The 20,217-nt window shown below is 49.1% G+C and overlaps 1 protein-coding gene across 1 annotated transcript in view; it reads left to right on the top strand.

Annotated features, from left to right (window-relative positions):
• The window catches only part of LOC138516999 (nucleophosmin-like), a 419,222-nt gene that overhangs the window by 271,595 nt on the left and 127,410 nt on the right, over positions 1–20,217 (top strand). Inside the window, exon 10 of the mRNA XM_069632499.1 lies at positions 6,978–7,097. Coding sequence (XP_069488600.1) covers positions 6,978–7,097 — 120 coding nt within the window. The remainder of the gene's footprint in view (positions 1–6,977; positions 7,098–20,217) is intronic.

Genomic DNA, 20,217 nt, shown 5'->3' with positions numbered 1-20,217 from the left:
GTGTAATGCCTAACTGGCCCTAACACTAAAGGGATGGTTCCCTTAACTGATGTTTCAAAGGGCTGTCAAAGTCTTAAAGTCCCAAAAAAAGAATCTGTCTAAACCTATGCTTGGCCACACTCTTTGACAACAGTGATGATATGGCATTTGTAACACACCTATACACAAGTGTTTCAAGGCGCGACGAGGCAACGAAGGGGGAATAGAGGGAGGACAGAGACAAAGATCTCAAGTGAAATTGAGATCGCGCAAGTTCAGGGGGGGGGCGGAAAAGTGCTTTGGGAAAGTGGTGGGGGAGGGCTGTACATGGGATCAAAACAAGAGGTTCGGTCAGCAGGTGACAGGCGCAAGGGTAAGTGCAGACAGCAGGTGTCATGCAGGTGGGGGACTGTAGGGTTACAGATACAGACCCAAGTGCAAGGGTTTCCGGAAGGCAGTGCGGATGTGCAACTGGCCGAGCAGGGACTTGGGCCCGTAATCGTAGGGTAGCCAGTTGACAAGTGCAGTATCAGACAGGAAATCAGCAGGGAAGAGGAAGAGAGAAGGCAGAAGCAAAGAGGAAGGTCTTGATGTGCTTCCGGAACCGGAGACGTTTCTCCTCAGGTTTCAGAGTAGCAGGGAGGCTGTTCCAGAGGGATGCCCAGATGAAGAAAGAGATCTACCACCAACTCAAAATCATTCGCAAACGTTGTTGCTGGGCGACTTCAACATCGGCCTTAATGAGCTTGACAACAAAAATGACATTGCTATAACAGCTATTCTAAATGACCACGGCCTTACTCAAAAAGTCCTCTCCCCTACACATGCTAAAGGCAGAACCCTTGACTGGATATCTGAACTTAACTGCAACATAGTAATTACTGACATCACCCCTCAACCATGGACCGACCACTATCTAATAAACTTTACTGCCACGCTTGACCTCCTCAGCCCTAAAATTATCAAAATGATACCACCACTTCCCACCAGAAGTAAAAAAGACATTACCACAGAAAAACTCATCCCCCTTCTCCTGCCCGCTATCAATGGCCTGAAGGACAATACTGACCCAGACACCGTAGTAGACACCTTTAATAAAGCTATGTCTCATGCTCTAGATACGATTGCACCTCAAACTCCGCAAAGCTAAACAAGAAGCCCACCTTAACGCTTGGTTCACCCCCCAGCTCAAAAGACCTGAGAAAGCAGAAACGAAAACTCCAAACCTCTTGGCGTAACTCGCCTACCGACGACAACAAAGCTAACTTAACCCAATTCTCTAAACATTACAAGTCAGAAATTATCAATACTAAAAAAAATGTATTCAATAACAGAATTACCAATTCCAAATCTAATACCAAGGAACTCTTTGCCATCCTCCGGGAAATGGAATCTCCCATCCAACCTACTGACACGGTCCCTAAGGACAAGATATGGTGCACTAATATCCAGAATGCCCTATCAAATAAAATCTCCACCCTCCAACTTAAAATAACTAATAAAAAGGACGCCCTCTCTCCTACTGATCAACAAGCACCTCCAGTGACTGAACCTAATACTATCCCCCCTTTTAGCTTCAAACCTATCTCCATCATCGACACTGAAAAGGTTATCCTCTCACTGAAGCCTTCCATCTGCAAGGGCGACAGTTGCCCAGCTCAAATAATAAAGGACGCAGCCAGAGATTTAGCCCCATTTATCTTGAAGCTTATTAACTCCTCCTTCAAATCCAATACAGTGCCTGCTAACCTAAAAGAATCTTGGGTCCTCCCCCTTCTTAAAACACAAACCCTCGATCCATCCATCCCGACTAACTATAGGCCTATCACCACTGTACCCTTTCTACTAAAAATTATTGATAGAGTAGCCTATCTCCAAATTCAAGATTACTTAGAAATTGACCATCTACTTGGCTCGCGCCAATCGGTCTTCCGCCCCCTTCATGGCACTGAAACAGCCTTGATAGATCTAAGGATAGTGGCAAAACAGCACTGCTGCTCCTACTGGACTTGTCAGCAGCTTTCGATCTGGTGGACCATGCAGTCTTATGCAACCACCTCAAGCTCGCTGCCAACTTCACAGGAGAAGCTATAGCATGGGTCCAATCCTTTCTAGCCAACCAGACCATGAGAGTGTTTTCCACATCCACTTGTGCCGATCCCATCCAAATTACATGTGGGGTCCCACAGGGCTCCTGTGTCTCACCCACCATGTACAACATTTTCACCAAGCCATTGTTCGACAAGTTGGACAGACTGGGCGTCACCTACACAAATTATGCAGATGACACCCAGATCCTCATACCCCTTTCGGGCAACTATGGAGCGGACATGGCTTTGGTGAATAACATTTACATCCTCATTCAGGCATGGATGGCCACCCATGACCTCTGCCTGAACGACGATAAAACGGAGATCTTGCTCCTCGGATCAGACCATAACCTTTCTAAACTCACCCCGGACTATGCCTCATTTAACACCGACAATAACACTATTAAGGTTATGCGTGAGGTTAAAACCCTAGGTTTTTACCTCGACTCAGCTCCCACCCTCAAAAAACAAGTGAACTCCCTCGCCTCCACAACCACTTGCACGTGTAAACTTATCCGTGCCGCCAAACCCTTCCTGTCCAGCGCCAGCTGCCTCACCTTGGCCAATGCCCTTGTCATGTCCAGACTGGACTATTACAACGCCTTATATTCAGGTGCTAATAAGGCGGTCACAGATAAACTCCAAAGATTACAAAATAACGCTCTTAGAGCAGCTCTGAACATCCCAAGTAGAGAGCACATCTCCAAACACCGGACCAAGGCCCACTGGCTCAAGATAAAGGACAGAATCCTCCTTAAAACCATCTCTCTCACAGCCAAATGCCTCAACAATCTAGCACCCCCCTACCTAGCTGAAAGAATCAACTGGAGACCATCTAACCGATTGACAAGATCTACCAACACCTTCCTACTTGAAGTCCCTAGATTTAAACTTACCACGGCGGGCGGATCTAGCTTCTCAGTTAGAGCTGCACAATCATGGAACACACTCCCACTTGACCTCAGATGCCCTCTACCTTACACTAGATTTAGATCTAATGCTATCAAATGGCTGCACAATAACGATTTGTAACACTTGTTAAGACAATATTCTTCTGCGTTTACCTATTTCTGATCCTATATGTACTGCTTCTTCACCTGTATCATATGTTGTAAGTTACTACTGTTTTGTAATAGCCTGTGTCAGGCATTGTAACTAAGTTTCGAGTCTACTTGTATTGTTGCCCCAGCTGCCCAGGGGCTCGGAGCGCATTACCAAATAAATAAACAAACACACTCGTTGCTTGAGAAGCGACCTTGGGAGGTGGATGAGTGAAGAGCTCCATTAGGAAGGTATTTGCGAAAAGAGCGAGTTGGAGGTATTGAGGCCCCAGGCCCCAGAAAGTCTTGTGGACAATGCAGAGGGTCTTGAACTTAATCCTTGCAGCCACTGGGAGCCAATGCAGAGATTTCAGTGCTGGAGAGAGTTTGGAGGCCTAGGACCAGTCTTGCAGTCCTGTTCTGGATGAGGGCGGAGAGTAGTAGCAGGCAGTTTTAGAAAGAGGCTGTTGCAGTAGTCCAGCCTGGAGTCAACCAGAGCTCTAGAGACACTAAGCTTTTGGTGGAAGGAGAGGAAAGGAAGAATATCTCTGAAGATGAGCAGTTGGTAGTTTGACTTGATATGAGGAGAAAAGGAGTGTGTGGAGTCTAAGATGAACCAGAGGTTATTACAGGCGGGAGCAGGAAGAGGGCCAAGGGAGGCCGGCCAGAGGGTGTAGGTGTGCCAATGAGGATAATTTCTTACTGGCATTAAGGCAGAGATCGTCGGCGGCACACTACTCCTGGATAGCAGACAGTCGTAGGTGAGAGAAGAGTTGGCAGAGGGGAGCCTGAAAACGAACCGAGTCATCCGCAAACCACTGGAAGTTGGAGCAAAGAGAGACAACGCAGTGGGTGAGAGGTGCCAGATATTGCCAGATATTGGTTGAACAGCCAGGGACAGAGTTTAGACCCATGGGGAACACCACTGGTAGAGAGTGAGATGGAGGAAAGGAAGCATCCGAGTTGGACCTGGGATGGTCGACCAGAGAGGAAAGAGGTCAGCCAGGCCAGGGCCGGATTGGTGATACCCAGGTTATCACGGAGACGATTGAGCAGGATGGCATGGCTGACCGAGAGATTGAGTAAGATGAGGACAGAAGGGAGATTAGAATCCAGGTCGGAGAGCGGGTCTTCACGGTTGTTGAGGAGAGCAGTTTCCGTGCTTCTGGCTGCTCAGAAGCCAGACTGATGGTCATGGAGACAACCAACAGATTAAATGTGAAGATTAAGCTGGGAGCTGGCCAGCTTTTCCTGGAGTTTGCCCAGGAAAGGAGTGATGGAGATGGGACGATATTTTGCCGGGCAGGAGGGTTCGGCGAGGGTTTCTTGAGAAGAGGGTGCACAACAGTGCTTCAGGGGGAAGGGAAGACTCTTTAAAAGAAAAAGATAGTGGTTGAACAGAAAATAGGAAAACAAGGTTGGTTTCAGGTTGTCTTCTAACCAGGTTTAGGCTGGTCAGTTTCACAAAAATGGATTGAATCAAAACCCGGCTGTTCATAAAACCTTCTCCAAAAAGCCCTTGCAATATCTTAAAATACCTTCAATGTCTTTGGGTTCCTTGAGGTTCTCTTCCCCAAGTTTCAATGTGTTCAATTTCCAAACACCACAAAAGAAATATAACAGTTCCTTTTGAAGCTCCTCAGGGTTCCCTTCCCCAAACCTCAATCCTTTCAACTCTGCAAAACAAATCTCCAACTTGGTTAGGCCTCTCCTCTTCCAAGTTTAGGCCCCTTTTCACTTTTAAATGCAAGTTCAATTTGTTAGGATGTACCTTTTCCTTTTAAACACAGTTCTTTCATACACACTTCACTTGTGGGACATAGACTTTCGAAACCGCCTGGTTCTTTACTCCTAGGCGTGACCACTCCGATCTGTCACCCCACTGTTTATTCATTGCTCGTCCTTCACCTTCAAGTGCTTTCTGCACCCTTTCTTATTCTCCTTTGTGTCTTTTGCTTTCTTTCTTGTGCACACCTGTACCCTTCTTGCCGTCACGTGCACACTTGCACAGCCTCTCGCTTGCTTTCACCTTTTCTGTGCCCCTGGCAATTTCCTTTACCTTCCTGTGCCTCTTGCTCAATTCTCTTGTTCTTTCGGTGCACGCTTGCAACCTCCTTTTCGTTTTGGGTTACTTCCACCCTTTTCCCACATCTTTCTGTCCTCCAGGTGCTCATTTGAACCTTTCCCTTTATTTACGCTCGCTCATTAGTTCTTTATACACTTTCTGCTTTTCACTTTCGTGTCTTTCGCCCTTTTTTCATTTGCCCTCGGCTTTAAAATCTTTTTACCTTTGTCGCTTTCTTTTTGCTTCGTGCCGCTTTATATTTTGCAGTTCTCCCGCTCTGCTACAGTCACACGCATGCTCCTGAGTTTTTCTCACTGCTTTCATGAAACTCACCGGGCAGCATCGCGTTGTCCGGCGGTCTCTTCAGGATACATGAGGTTGAGGTCCTGGTCTCTCCACCTGCCCCTTCGACACCCGTGTGGCTGGCACAGGTGCCAAGTGAGTGAGCTCTTGCCTGGATGCCGACAGCAGCATGCAGGCATCCATACTCCGGCTCCTTGGAGACATGGCTCCCTTGCCATGCTGCAGCCCCTCACAGACACCGGACCAGCCTATCGGCATGCTGTTCTCCTCCAGCACTCGTCTCCTGTAAGTTTCTGCTCCTTAGCTTCTCTGGTGCAGACATCAACCCCAGCTCGCTCACTCTTGAAAAAGACCAAACCTTTTGTAATTGTGAAAACAGTCCAGTGGAGTCAGGTGTGAGTGATAATTAGTAAATGCTTGACTCTGCCTGATCAGTGGGACAGTTTATTTCTATAGCTGGTTTCCCTTATTTTACCCGTGTTGTTTCTTTGGGTAATCTTTACTGCTCCCAGTTGCCTCTTCCTCGTCTCTGTATTGTTGGGAAATGGGGAGCAGGAGATCGGGTGATGAAGTTCCCCAGGGGGAGTGGGTTGGGGTATTACTAGGACTGGGGCAATACCATGTCTCCCTCACCCCCCCCCCAATCCCTCATGACCCTCCACTCAGGTGATCCTCCCTCGCTTGTCCACCCACAGGGTCAGGATCCAAAAGCGATGGTCTTTCGATGGCCTCCTGAATTGGAAGATCCTGAGGGAGTAGGTGGGAGAATACGGTCAGGCTTCTCACAGTACATACTTACAGCTCACATCTTCCTCTTATGATACGCCTGACTGCTCTGCCACTCTACCAAGGTTCCGTGAGTGGTACAGACTGATACTGAGAGTTGGGGATCTACGGACCATTGGGATAGTTTTGTGAAGTCTACCTACAAAGTGGACATTAGGAAAACTTCTACCAAACCTTTGAGTAGTACAGACTTGTACTAAGGGTTGGCGCTCTGTATACCAAGGGGATAGTTTAGAAGTCTTACCCCAGGGGGAATTTAGGAAAACTCCCCTAACACGGCTGTCCTGGGAGATGGATATCATAGATGAGGAATCCGTGGGGGCAACGTCCGTCAGTAAGAATATATCGAGAGGGAAGTATTTTGTTGTGGGAAATGAAGCACAGTATTGTTTAACCCTTTCCGTCATGGATAAACTGGCCTAAATGGGTGAACACCTAGGATTTCTGCTCAGTTAATGACTCTGAAATGCTGGTGGGGCTCAAGCAAAGAAAGCAACAAGCCAGCTGCAGTTTGGCATTTGCTGACTCTCCCCTTAAACACACTCTGCACCTGGCCGCCGCACTCTTGCCATTCTCGTAAGACTCTGATGGGAGCTTTGAAGCATTGAATGTTGTCGCCTCCCAATTGGATGACTCCTTGGTTATGCTTTGGGAAGCCTTGGTTTACCTCCCTTGCTAAACCCACTTCCCCATGTTCTTCTCATCTCTTTATAGGTCATCACATGGAATATGAATAGGAAGAGTCTTGAAGAATTGAGGGCTCCTGAGAAGGACCTTTCTCTTTACAGAGTAAATCCGAAAGAGGAGGAGGAGGAGGATGACGACGATGAAGAAGTAAGAGCTAATCCCTTCTTATTGCCCCATGCACAGTGTAGAGGTGACATTCATAGGTGAGTTCTTGCTGTTCATCCAGATTAGGGATATATAATAGTTAATATTCTTCAGATAGCTTCATGTGTATAAGAGCTTGGGTATCTTGGCCGTCTGGCAGAGTCGCAGGTCACGAACAGTCCCTTTTTATAATACCATAAATATTTTCTCTAACTTTTCATTGCACCTCCCAAATGGAGGTTCTGGAACAACTAACAATGGAGGATGACAATGGCAACTGGGCTATCGTAGTTAGAAAATATTCATTTAATGCATCTACGACTGAACCTAAAACTATGCAGCACCATTTCACATGATCAACCTTGCAATCTAAGGATGCAGTTATGGTGGGGAATTTTCTTCTCGCCATACAGCGTATTTTGCTGATGGATATCCATTCTGCAGCATTTTGCTTCACTGTGATTTTCATTTCTGCTGCGCTAAGGGAGCAGTATATAGAATCCTAGCACATGAGAGCTGTTTTAAGGCATAAACCGCCCTTTGATATAAAGGGGCATTGAGGTTTAGGAGAAGTGTGATCACAGGGTGTGCCCTGCCCACCCCTCACTCACCAGTTGCAGTTGGCCGAGCAGAGGTTGAGGGAGTTTTTTGTTTTTGGTTGGACAACCTTGGTCACCTGGTCGACTCGCAAGCTACCCGGTGAGGTGCCTAGGAATGCTTTTGTGCACTGCTTTGCTCTGGGGCCTAGAGTTCTAATTTTCAGCTGTCGTTTGATCAGTAGTTAGTGTAAAGTCTTTAAGGTCCAGGTGTGCAGATTGCAGCCCTTCAAAGGCTGTGGTGGCTTTGAACTTGGTGTAGTCCACCATTGTTGCCATGGTAGTAATCTCCACTTGATGTGACCATTGCTAGAATTGCAGAGATGCTGTCTACCCGGGGGATTGGAGGAGAAGGAAACCTTGAAGGGATGTCACCATGGCCAGAGACGGAGACGAAGCACAGGTCTGCATGCAAAGCGACTATAGGGTTGTGCAGAGGGCAACACAATGAGTGGTGTGATTGTAGGATCTTGGGCAGATCAAAATTATTTTGTAAAAGCGTGGACTGATGAGAGGCAGTTGATTGGTTAGAAGAAGAGCACTGACTCCTCCAGTATGTAGCGATGACTGTGTGTCATTTATATACGTGCAAGGTAAATCTATTTTTGCCCAACTAAGGTGTCCTCTAAATATCATTCTGATTTTTTTGGTGTATTTTTATTATATAGTGCTTTCGCGAAAGCGCTGTACATAGAACAGGTACATCCAATTATCAGCCATCAGTGGTCCATGAATAGGTACAAACTTTGGAAGGGTGAGCGGCTGAATTGGCCTTGCAGGGTTTTGAATCTGCATTTCGAAGGGATTGTGTCCTCCGACGTATTCCTTATCTTAGATAGAAATCCTTCAGCTTTGCTGGCCTCGGAAAATTTTTTCGCCAGAGGGCGCTGCGCGTCGATGATCGCCGAGTCGATGACCCTCGACGGCCTCCGTGCCGACGTCGACGTCATCCTGCCTATAAAGGCCGCGCGCAGCGTCCGTTGCTCAGTTCCGTTTTTCCGCGCTTCGTTGTGCCTCGGAACACCGTTGCTCAGTTCTCGTCAAGATAACGTATATAATAACTACTATTTACCTCGATATCGATGGCATCCTCCTCCGACCCGACGACCCCTCGGTCCGGTTTCAAAAAGTGCCGAGACTGCGGGAAGAAAATGTCGTTGACGGACCCTCACAGGGTCTGTTTGTGGTGTCTGGGAATCACGCACCAGAGTTCGGAGTGTGAGGAATGCCTTTCCATGACGGCGAAAGCCTTGAAGGAGCGTAGGGGGAAGCTCGAGAGAGGTAGGTCAACTTTAACTTCCTCGAAAGCTTCTTCGGTAGAGTCGAGACGTTCGTCTCCTCACCATAAAAAACACTCTCGATCTAGATCACGAAGTGGCTCCCACCACTCGTCGACATCGAGACACTCGAAGAAGAGACGTAGGAGATCCCCTTCGTCATCTTCGTCGAGTTCTCCTGAGAGAGTTCATTGCCCCACAAAACGCAGCTCGCAAGCTGAGTGGGAGGAATTCAGGAAAAAGATGCTAAGCGTCTTCGAGAAAGCGGCCTCGTCCCCCTCGAAGACAGCTGAGGGTGATACCCCGGGTAAAAAACCCAAAAAATCTAAACGCCGCGAGTCGCAGTACCCGGCGGAAAAGTCAACCCGAAAGCGCCTCGAGCCATCGGGAGATAAAGCATCATCGACGCCATCGTCGAAAACTCCTTCGAAACAGAGGTCGGCGCCATCGACGCCGTTGTCGAAGGATTCATCGGCGCATCAGTCGATCGAGTCGACGCCGACGTCGACGCCGATATCGACGCCGGTGAAGGAAAGAACCACGGCTACTCCACAGCCAACGGTTAGACAAAAGACCTCCGACTCGACGCCGAGAACGTCGACGTCGTTCTCGAGCAAGACTCCGATCCTTTCGAGTTCTTCGAGGCCTAGTACACATTTCTCGACGCTTTTCACGGCGCCTTCGAGTACTTTCACGTCGGTGTCGACGACATCGACGTTTTCAAGGCCTGTGATGATGGCTCCTTCTGCATTGGAAATGGGGTTTATACCATTCCAAAAACCAATGTATCCCCCTTTAACCTCGATTTTTGAGGAAAGGGAGGATTCAGACCAAGATATTGATTTACAGAGGACCACATCACCAGAGCCAGAGACTTTCGCCTCTGAGGAAGGAAGATTAAAAAATCTTCAGGATGCACTTCAGGAAGCTAGTGGCTTGGACACTTCTCCTGAAGCAGAATTTATCAAACCAGACCCAGGAGAACATGCGGAGACTCCATATAGAGCTCTGATGTCTAGAATCATAGAATTTATGGGTTGGTCTGCACCTTCTCCTGCCTTTCAGCAGGATGACCTCACTGACATACTGGACAAGGGCCCACAGGAGGATCCTGTGGTTCCATTTCACTCTGCTCTACAGAGAAGGATTTTGACAAACTGGGAAACGCCAGAAATTATCCCGGCAGTAAATAAAAAACTGTCAACAAAATACAGGGTGGCTAGTTCTGACCCTGAATATTTGTCAAAACACCCTACTCCTGAGAGCTTGGTTGTACAGGCTGCAACCTCATCAGGCAGCACATCTGCATACCCCACTGCTCCGCAGGATAGGGATGACAAAAAATATGATGCCATGGCTAAGAAGGTTTTTTCTGCCTGTAGCATGGCGTTAAAGTCTATTAACGCGACCTGTACGCTCGCTAGGTTCAGCCACACCCTTTGGGAGTGCGCTTCATCAGCGGCTGACTGCCTCCAAGAAGGAGAGGAAAGGGACGCATTTTTAAACATCATCAGGGATGGTAAAGATGCGATGTGCGAGACCCTACAAACTGGCCTAGATTCTGCTGACAGTATCAGCAGGGCCATGGCGGCAAGTACCACAATCCGCAGGCATGCGTGGTTGAGGAAGTCTGGTTTTGCCTCTGACGTGCAGACCAGGCTTTTGAATATGCCCTTTGACGGTTCTACCCTCTTTGGAAAGAAGGCGGATGACAGTTTGGAGAAACTGCAAACGTCCAAGGCAGCAGCCAAGTCATTGGGAGCTGCTATCCGTCAGAATACCTTTCGTCCTTCGGGATCATCGTGGAGAGGACGGTCCTTTCGTTACTATTCCTCATATGGAAGGGGCAGGGGACGACCGGCTCAAAGAGGCCAAGGAAGATTTACCCGTGGTGGACGGGGTAGGGGAAAGAAAGCCGCACCCGCAGGAGCAGGAGCCACTTTACCTTCGGCAACTGCATCAGCCGCTTCAAAACCACTCTGAGGTCTCCCCTCACAGAACACCAGTAGGGGGCAGGTTAACTCACCATCTGACGGAATGGCAGGCTATTACGTCAGATGCTTGGGCTCTGGAGACAGTAGCCCAAGGTTACTGCCTGCCCTTCCTACATATCCCTCAGAGTCATCCACCGGGGAACAACCCTTTGAAGCTTCCAGATCCGCTCCTCTTGCAGGAGGTTTTAGACCTGCTAGAGAAAGGTGCCATAGAACTGGTACCTGTAGCGGAAAGGAACAAGGGTTGGTACTCCCCCTACTTCATAATACCGAAGAAGGACGGAGGACTGAGACCCATCTTAGACTTACGGGAATTGAACAAATTCCTCCGAAAGGACAAGTTCAAGATGGTGACTCTCTCTCAGATCCTTCAGGCCCTCCAGCTTCAGGACTGGTTGGTATCTCTAGACCTCCAGGACGCTTATTTCCATGTGCCGATCCATCCCAGGCACAGGAGATACCTGAGGTTCGCAATTGGCAGCTCTCATTATCAATTTCGAGTTCTGCCATTTGGGCTAACCTCCGCCCCGAGGGTCTTTACCAAGCTAATGTCGGTTGTGGCTGCAAGTCTAAGGAGGGAAGGGATTCATGTCTACCCTTACCTAGACGATTGGTTGATCAGAGCTGTATCTTCGGAACAGGCTCAGAGACAACTAGATTATGTTTGCCACTTCCTTCACAAGCTGGGCTTCTCCCTCAATTTAAAGAAGTCACAGATGATACCATCACAGAGACTCCAATTCATTGGAGCAGTCCTGGACACTTCCCTGGGAAAAGCCTTGCCACCAGAGGTGAGGGCTCGAGATATTCTGCAGATGGTCATCAGATTTCAGAATGCCCAATATCTCCCAGCCTACGACTTTCTGAGGTTGCTAGGCCTCATGGCATCCTGCATATTCCTCGTGCCGGAGGCTCGCCTGAGAATGAGATCCCTCCAGTGGGCACTGAGAACTCAGTGGTCACAGTTCTCAGGAAGGATGACAGATCTCCTTCGGATCCCGGTCAAAGTAGCCCGAGACCTTCAGTGGTGGGCCTGTCGGGAGAACATCCTGAAAGGAGAAATGTTTTGGCAACCATGGCCGGAGATAACAGTAGTCACGGATGCCTCACTCACGGGGTGGGGAGCTCACGCCAACGACTTGACCATCAGCGGTCGTTGGTCTCCATCGGAGTCCAGACTACATATCAACCTGTTGGAGCTGAGAGCCATCAGACTAGCGCTGAAGGCTTTTCTGCCGTCTGTACGGGGAAGAAACGTCCTAATAATGACGGACAATACAGTGGCCATGCACTACCTCAACAAAAGAGGAGGCGTAGGCTCACTACCACTGTGCAGAGAGGCGATGCAGCTCTGGTTTTGGGCAATTCAGGAAGGAATCTCTCTATCGGCAATTCACCTAGCCGGAGAGAAGAACTTGACAGCGGACGCTCTGAGCAGGCAGAGCACAGTCTCTCACGAGTGGGAGATAGCTCAGGAAGTCCTTCAAGAGATCTTCGCCCTTTGGGGAACCCCTCAAGTGGATCTGTTCGCCACCAGTATCAACAGGAAGTGCGACAGATTTTGCTCAAGGGAATTTCCCCCGAGAGGAGCTCTAGGAGATGCGTTCGTAGTGGACTGGGAGTTCCCACTTCTGTACGCGTTCCCTCCGGTCCCTGTCATTCCTCAAATGATCAGGAGGTTGAGAAGGTTTCGGAAGACCATGATCCTAATTGCCCCGGATTGGGCCAGGAGAACGTGGTACCCGGACCTTCTAGACATGTCCATCTGCCCTCCAATTCGACTGCCATACAGAGAGGATCTTCTCTCGCAGAAGGAAGGTCAGGTTCTCCATCCAGCCATCAAGACCCTCAACCTTCACGCTTGGTGTCTGAAAGGTTGAGGTACAAGGATTGGGACCTTCCGGATGATGTTATGGAGGTGTTGCTTTCGGCCAGAAGGCCGGCAACTAAAACTCTATACCGCTGCCGTTGGAACAAATTTTGCAGCTGGTGCAGAGAAAAGAATATTGAACCCTTTTCTTGTGGTACACCTATGGTGTTGTCATTCTTACTTTACCTGGCTAATTCAGGCCTACAGGTTGGCACAATTAAGGGCTATCTCGCAGCGCTATCAATCTTTAAGCGCACTGCAGAGGAGCCTTCATACTTCAAAATTCCATTGGTAATACAATACCTAAAAGGATTAACTAATGTTTATCCCCCGAAACCTTTTCAAGTTCCCTTATGGGATTTAAACCTAATTTTAAACTTCCTAAAGGGTGCCCCTTTTGAACCACTACACTCTTGTTCATTGAAGCTTCTCACCCTCAAAACTGTTTTGCTAATAGCATTGACATCTGCTAGAAGGGTTAGCGAGTTGCAAGCCTTATCGTGTAAACCTCCACATACAATCTTTTACAAGGACAAAGTTGTTCTTCAGGTGAAGCCTAACTTCCTCCCGAAGGTAGTCTCGGAGTTTCACATCACTCAGAAGATTATATTACCTTCTTTCTACCCTCCTCCTCATCCGGGGAAGGAGGAAGAGAGACTGCACAGGCTGGACCCTAAGCGAGCCTTGAGCTTCTATATCAGCAGATTGGCTAAGATCAGACAAGCAGACCAACTCTTTGTAGGTTATGCAGGACATAAGTTGGGCCTTCCAATAACAAAACAAACCATCTCCAGATGGATTATTTTAGCCATTCTGGAGTGCTACAAATTGGCAGGGAAGGAGCCTCCTCAAAATCTAAGGGCTCATTCTACCAGGGGTATCGCAACATCCTCAGCCCTTCAAAGAGGGGTGCCAATTCGAGATATATGTGCGGCTGCCACATGGTCGTCCGCACATACATTTACCAAATTCTATAGCCTGGATTCCTCCTCTAGTCAAGAAACTAGATTCGGCAAGGCTGTGTTACACTCTGTCCATTCTGGAAGGGTAACATAACTTTTATTACTCCCGCCTCCAGTCACAATACCACTGCTATGGGAGTCTATCTAAGATAAGGAATACGTCGGAGGACACAATCCCTTCGAAGAACTAGTTACTCTTACCTTGTAACGTTCTTTCGATGGGATGTTCCTCCGACGTATTCCTTATCGACCCTCCCATCCATCCCCGCAGTATGACTTCCTGTGGGTTTGCAGCCTATGCTCCTTCAAGGTGATTAGTCTAATCCAAAAACATTACTGGGGACTACAAAACGGAACTGAGCAACGGACGCTGCGCGCGGCCTTTATAGGCAGGATGACGTCGACGTCGGCACGGAGGCCGTCGAGGGTCATCGACTCGGCGATCATCGACGCGCAGCGCCCTCTGGCGAAAAAATTTTCCGAGGCCAGCAAAGCTGAAGGATTTCTATCTAAGATAAGGAATACGTCGGAGGAACATCCCATCGAAAGAACGTTACAAGGTAAGAGTAACTAGTTCGTCTCTCTGATGGCTGCAGCGCACGCTCAACTTTCTGCGCCATTTTATTGGCTACTGAAGACTCTGTTGAAGTGCTGACATAAGTAGTCCACATGCCTACCACAGTAGGTGAACCCCCCGTTATAGCCCTGTGTATGTTTCCTTGTCCAGAAAGTGCCAGTCAAATTTTTGACGGCTGTACTATGTGGTAGCTTTTTATTTCATTTTCTTTTTTTTTTTTTTTTACTGCTTTGGTACCCTCTTGTTCCCTGAAAATGTAGCCTAATGGCTACCAAGTACTTAATTGATGAGACCAGGCCATTCTTTTGTCGTTTCTCATGGCTGGAATGTACATTGTATAAGTGAGCTCTGACTCAGAATTCTGCTCCATGTGCCTTTTGGTTCAATGTAGTCAGATTTTGACTGACATGGAGTTTGGTTTTCTGTTCCTGATTGGATGGCTGCCCATACTTTTTTGAGCAGCCTTGCTGATCCATGTGCGGCGGCCCTGCTGCTGTTGTTCTCATGTCCCTACTCCCTCGTGGGACCGCTTTGACTGGATGCTCCAGTGACTCCTACAGTCTTTTATTCCAACCTGGGGGGTCCATTGACTTTTGGTGCTTCACTGGTGCTTTTCTCTTGGGGCTTTACTTGCATTCCTTCTCCATGGCACTTCTGATTGCTACATACACTGTATCTAGGGCTTGGCTCCATCACTGCAATATTTCTTTAACTTGCCTTTGGTTATTGAACGTGCACCTGGATCTCCTTTGGTGTGGCCCTCTGTTGCTTTCCAAGCAGACTCTGTTAATTCCTACCTGTTTATAGCTTCTTGGGAGCCCTCTATAGACTTTGTACTGTTGGTTCCCAAAAACGAAATTTCTAAGCTCACTATGTATCTAAAAAGTGTATTTACCCGTAAAATTGATTTGAATACTTGCTTAAATTGTAATTTGTGTATTTTATGCTTGCTGCTTTTTAAACTACTTGTTAGGCTGCTTTACAAAGGTTACTGTATGTGACCGAACTTAGATCTTGGGTGAATGGGGTTACACCTCTTAGGGCCTGAACCATACATGGATTTGATATAACGTCGAGCAGCCAGGCTTTTAGTGTAAGGAGGGAGGAGGGCTTGAGTGAGGTACAAAAATCTCAGAGCGCACTTATTCCAATAAAACACTGAAACACTTGGAAGTTATATAAACATAGTTACCATATAAACCAAATGCACACTGTTGAAGTAAGTATTACACACAGTAAAACAATAGAGGAACACGTGCAGCAGTCTTGGAATAGTAAACCACAATTGTAATTGCATTAGAATAGCTTTTTCAGTAGGAAATGACATAGTAAAACCATTTGAAACATATATGCATAGTCTTATAACGTTTTGTAACCTTGTTCCAGCCTGTCTTAAAGAGTGCAACCCCAGCGTTTGAGAGTCTCTCAATCTTCAGAGGGGACACTGGGCCACCAGTGACCAGGGTTTTAGCAGGAAAGGGGGAAACTGAGTACAAGGTTCAGTGTGGCATAGTTCAACAGGATCTCTTCAAGGTTTGCAGGGAAGTACAAGTTAGGTTTTGATGGTCAATAAAGTTCGGATGCTTCATTGAAGGGTTGCCCCAAGGAATGAAGAGACTGATTAAGTGGTGCAATAGTTGTTGCTTTAACATGTTTTTAAATGAAAACCAAACCTATCTATCCCCAGCTGTAAGGGATTGGGCCCTACATAAACTAAAGAAACTTGGGTGCTCATCGGGAAGTCTGTGTGAGTCGAAGCAAAAAGGCACTGTCTCAGTCACTGTTAAGACAGTTTTTCTGAAGTGCAACTAAGGGCTTAGTACAACCATACTTCTCCAGCATGGGGTCTGGCATGGATTCACATGCTCATGAATATTCCCAGTCGCCAGGCTGGGAATCCTCGGTAAAAGAACTATATCTCTTTTCTAAACTAATCACTGTCCTCTGGGTCATACGTCCTCTATTCAATGACAGGCCTCTGCCTAAGCCCCTCCTCATGCAGCCATCTTAAGATTTTTACTGCACGCCTCCAGTTGGGTGTCCCTTTTCTTCATCTGACGATAATGGGGACCCTTTCCCCTGAAGGGCGAAGATCCATTGAAGATTCTACAAGGCCTCTTGGGCCTACTTCGCGCCCTCCGACCATGATGGAGAAGGAGGGAAGGTTCCTCTTCAGGCCCTGCACCAAATGTGGGCTACAAAATGTTTGTGGAGGAAAAACACCTACAATGCCTCTACTGCCTGCACCCGAAGCACAAGGAAGTAGAGTGCGAGATATGCCTCGTTTTCTCCAAGAAAACGACGAAGGGCAGGCGTAGTAGGCTGGCGGCATGGCTTAACGCCAAGGCCTCTGACCGTTTCACCGAGCGGGGTTATGCCTCACCCAGGACCGGCCAGTCCGAGGAGTGGTCTTTTAAGTCCGTTGAGGGTGCCTCATCTGTGGGGGCCCAAGATGAGGCCAAGAGCTGCAAGTCCGAGTCCACCAGGGTCGTGATGGCAGTGGGCGACTTCAGCATCACCTTCTGCCTCATTGTCAGCCTATCGTCAAGCTCCTCTTCAAAGAGGAAGTCATCTACCCGGGCTAAACTAGGTGAGAATTCCGAGAAGCCGTGGATGGAGAAGACCGAGCAGCCCCAAGCGGGTGCAACCGGCACAGGCTAAGACTTTGTATTCGTTGATGACTACCACTACAGCTACAGGTGGCGATCCTACAAGGGTAGCTCCCACGGCTCTGAAAGTGTCAGTCCCGAGGCGCCACACCGCTGCAATGCCTTTGACAAAGTCTTCAGCCACGCCAGAAGGGGTGAAACCGGCCCAGGCCCCGGTTCAAGACCCTCAGGGGGAGGGGAGGACAAAGCCCATAAACATCCCTCCCAGGCCATCACCCAAACCACGGTGGTCTCGTCCATGGACGGTGAAGATCAAGAGTCCTTGCACACGGTCCACTAGAATGTTTAAGAGGACGCCGATGACGGCGCAGGGCCTAATTTTCCTGCTCTGCCTTCTCAGCCGAGGGACATTTCCTTGGATATTCTGTCGACTCTACACACCTTGGTGTTGGAGATCCAGATGAGGAGGCCTCCGGGACCTGTGGTCTCCCAGGTACCCGATCAGCTTCCAGCAAAGAAGAGGAAGCATCATTCAATGCCCCCATTTCAATCTCCTCCACCACGTCTGGCCCCTTGTCCCCCAGCAGAACAAGACACGGGAATGGATACGGCGACTACTGATGAGGAGGGCATCATCTCAGCGGACGGTGAATCGACATATTTGGATGCTCCACATTGGGTGTCCTCACCGGATGAGGTGGGATGGTTTCACTCCATGATTGCCGGAGCCTCTGGGCTTTTCCAGCTAATGCCTGAGGAAACCAAGAAGGGAGGGCTGCTTGTATCAACGGTGCAATGCCAAGAGGAAGACCATCCTGGCGGTGCCTTTTCTGGACCATGTTTGGGAGGAGGGCCTGGCCCTCGTGAAGAACCCTTGCACAGCTTCAGCCAAACTGGATAGGCTGGAGAAGAAATATAGGGTGCCAGACTCAGTACCCAAGGGCCTGAGGTCACAGCCATCGCTGGATTTGGTGGTATCGGTGGCCGCGAGGAAACGGTTGGCTAACCTGTCCTCGTCGTCTTCTGTCTCTCTGGACAGCGAGAGGGGGCGGGGAGGATGGACGCCATGGGAAAGAAGGTGAGTTACTCCGCGCCGTCCACTATCAAGGCGGCCAACGCACTGGCGATCCTGGCCAGGTACGACAGGGAATTGTGGTACAAGCTGGGGCTGATCCTGGAGTTCCTCCCTGACGATAAGATTGAGGCAGTCGCTCTCTTCCAGGAAGGGGAAGTGATGTCTGATCACGCCATCACAGTGGAATTGGTCGCTGCCAAAACAGGGTTCCGGCAAATGGGGAACAGTGTCTGCCTTCGTCAACAAGGTTGGATGAAAGCCACGAATTTCCGTCAGGAAGTCCAAGCGAAGGTGCTGGACATGCCCTTCGACTGAGAGAATCTGTTTAGGAAGGTTGTTCCTCCAAGACATCAATACGGATATGGCTTGTTCCCTGGGTGTTCTCCAATAGCACCGCTCGTCTTTTCGCTCCTCCAGGGGAATGCCGAGCAGGTCTTCAAAAGTGTTCTCCATGTCGTAAGCCTAAATAAGCTGTTCCCAGGCCTACTGTAGCAAAGACCTTGTCACTGTCGCCTGCAGGGCAGGACGCCTGTGCCAAAGCAAGCCTGAGCGGGACCTCGGGCCTCCACTTGCGCGCCCCAGTGGGAGGCCGGCTGACAAGGTTAGTCAGCGAGTGGAGAAAGATCACCACTGACAGATGGGTGCTGGACGCTCTCGCCCAAGGACAAACTGTGGATTCCAACACAGGTTTCCGCGTAACCCTCAGATTACCTGTCGGGAGCATCACATACCTCAGCTTCTGGAAGGGGTACGAGCCATGCTGCAAAAAGGGGCTCCAGAGCTGGTCCCCCAACAGCCCCGGGGCTCCAGAGTATCTATTCCAAAGAAGACAGGGGGCTGGAGGCCCATCCTAGACCTACGACATCTGAACAAAACTAGGGATGGTCGCGTTGCTCGGCCAACTGGAAAAAGGAGACTTCTTGACATCGTTGGACCTGGAGGATGCCTACTTCCATGTCCCCATTCACAAACATTGGAACGTTCTACGTTCCATGGTGTAGGGACAGCACTACCAGTTCAAGGCCCTACTTTTCGGCTTGAAGTCGGCCCTCCAGCGTGTTGATGAAATGCCTGGCACCAGTGGCAGCCCATCTGCGTGTGCAAAGCATACACTTGTACATTGCTCGCGGGAGCTGGCCGAAGGACACACGGAGATCAGCTATTGACAGATCTGGGATTCTCCGTCAACTATTCGAATTCCTGCTTAACGTCATTGCAGGACGTGCTGTTCTTAGGCACCAGACTCAATACCGGGTCTTGCCTGGCGTAGCCCTCAGAGGAGATGTTAGTATTTATTCAAGAAAATGTGCAACGGCTGTTGTCGACCAAGAGGGCCACGGTACATGCCAGCAAGTAGTTACTGGGCATGTCGTCCTGCATCTATCCCCGGCTCTGTAGGTTGCAGATGCGACCCCTGCAGGAATTCCTGGACGCCCGCTGGCTACAGGTGTCCGGAAGCTTCACAGAAGAACTCTCTCTCAGAGTTCCGTTGGCCGATAGGATGGTGGGGCATCTACTCCACATCGCCCAAGGCACAGGATTTCAACCCCCTCCCCATACCAGGAGACGATCACCACGGACGCCTTCCTGGAAGTTTTGGGAGTGCACACCGGACGTCTGCACGGCAGATGTCTGTGGCTTGCTGGAGAAGGATCTTCATATCAACATCCTGGAGCTACGGGCAGAAAGTCGTTCCTGCATCTCTGAAAGGCAAAGTGGTGAGTATCTTTACTGACAACACCACAACCATGTTCTACATCAGGAAGCAGGAGGGCACTCGAGCCCCAGCACTCTCCAAAGAAGCTCAGGACTTGTGGTGCTGGGCTGTCGGACAGGGGATGTTCCTCGTCCCTCTCCACCTGGCGGGAGTCAAGAACACCATTGCAGATTACCTCAGCACAGAACTGCGCTTCTGCCATGAGTCGAAGCTATGTCAGGATCAGGTGGGAGCACCTATTCATCAAAAGGGGTAGACCCTAGATAGATCTATTTGCGATGGTGGCAAACTGTTTGCCAGCAGATTCCACCAGCCGAGGAGCCTGGGGGACGCGTTCTCCTTCCTGTGGGAAGGGCGTTTCTGTATGCGTTTCCTCTGTTCTCTCTACTGCTATGAGTCATAAACGCACTCGGAGCGTGTCCATGCAAGATGATACTCATCACCCT

Source organism: Ambystoma mexicanum, chromosome 6q (assembly GCF_040938575.1).
Source record: "Ambystoma mexicanum isolate Mex_15411 chromosome 6q, UKY_AmexF1_1, whole genome shotgun sequence".
NCBI classification, from domain to species: Eukaryota; Metazoa; Chordata; class Amphibia; order Caudata; family Ambystomatidae; genus Ambystoma; species Ambystoma mexicanum.
Note: the sequence above shows the minus strand (reverse complement) of the source record. Positions and strands in the feature narration are given on the sequence as shown.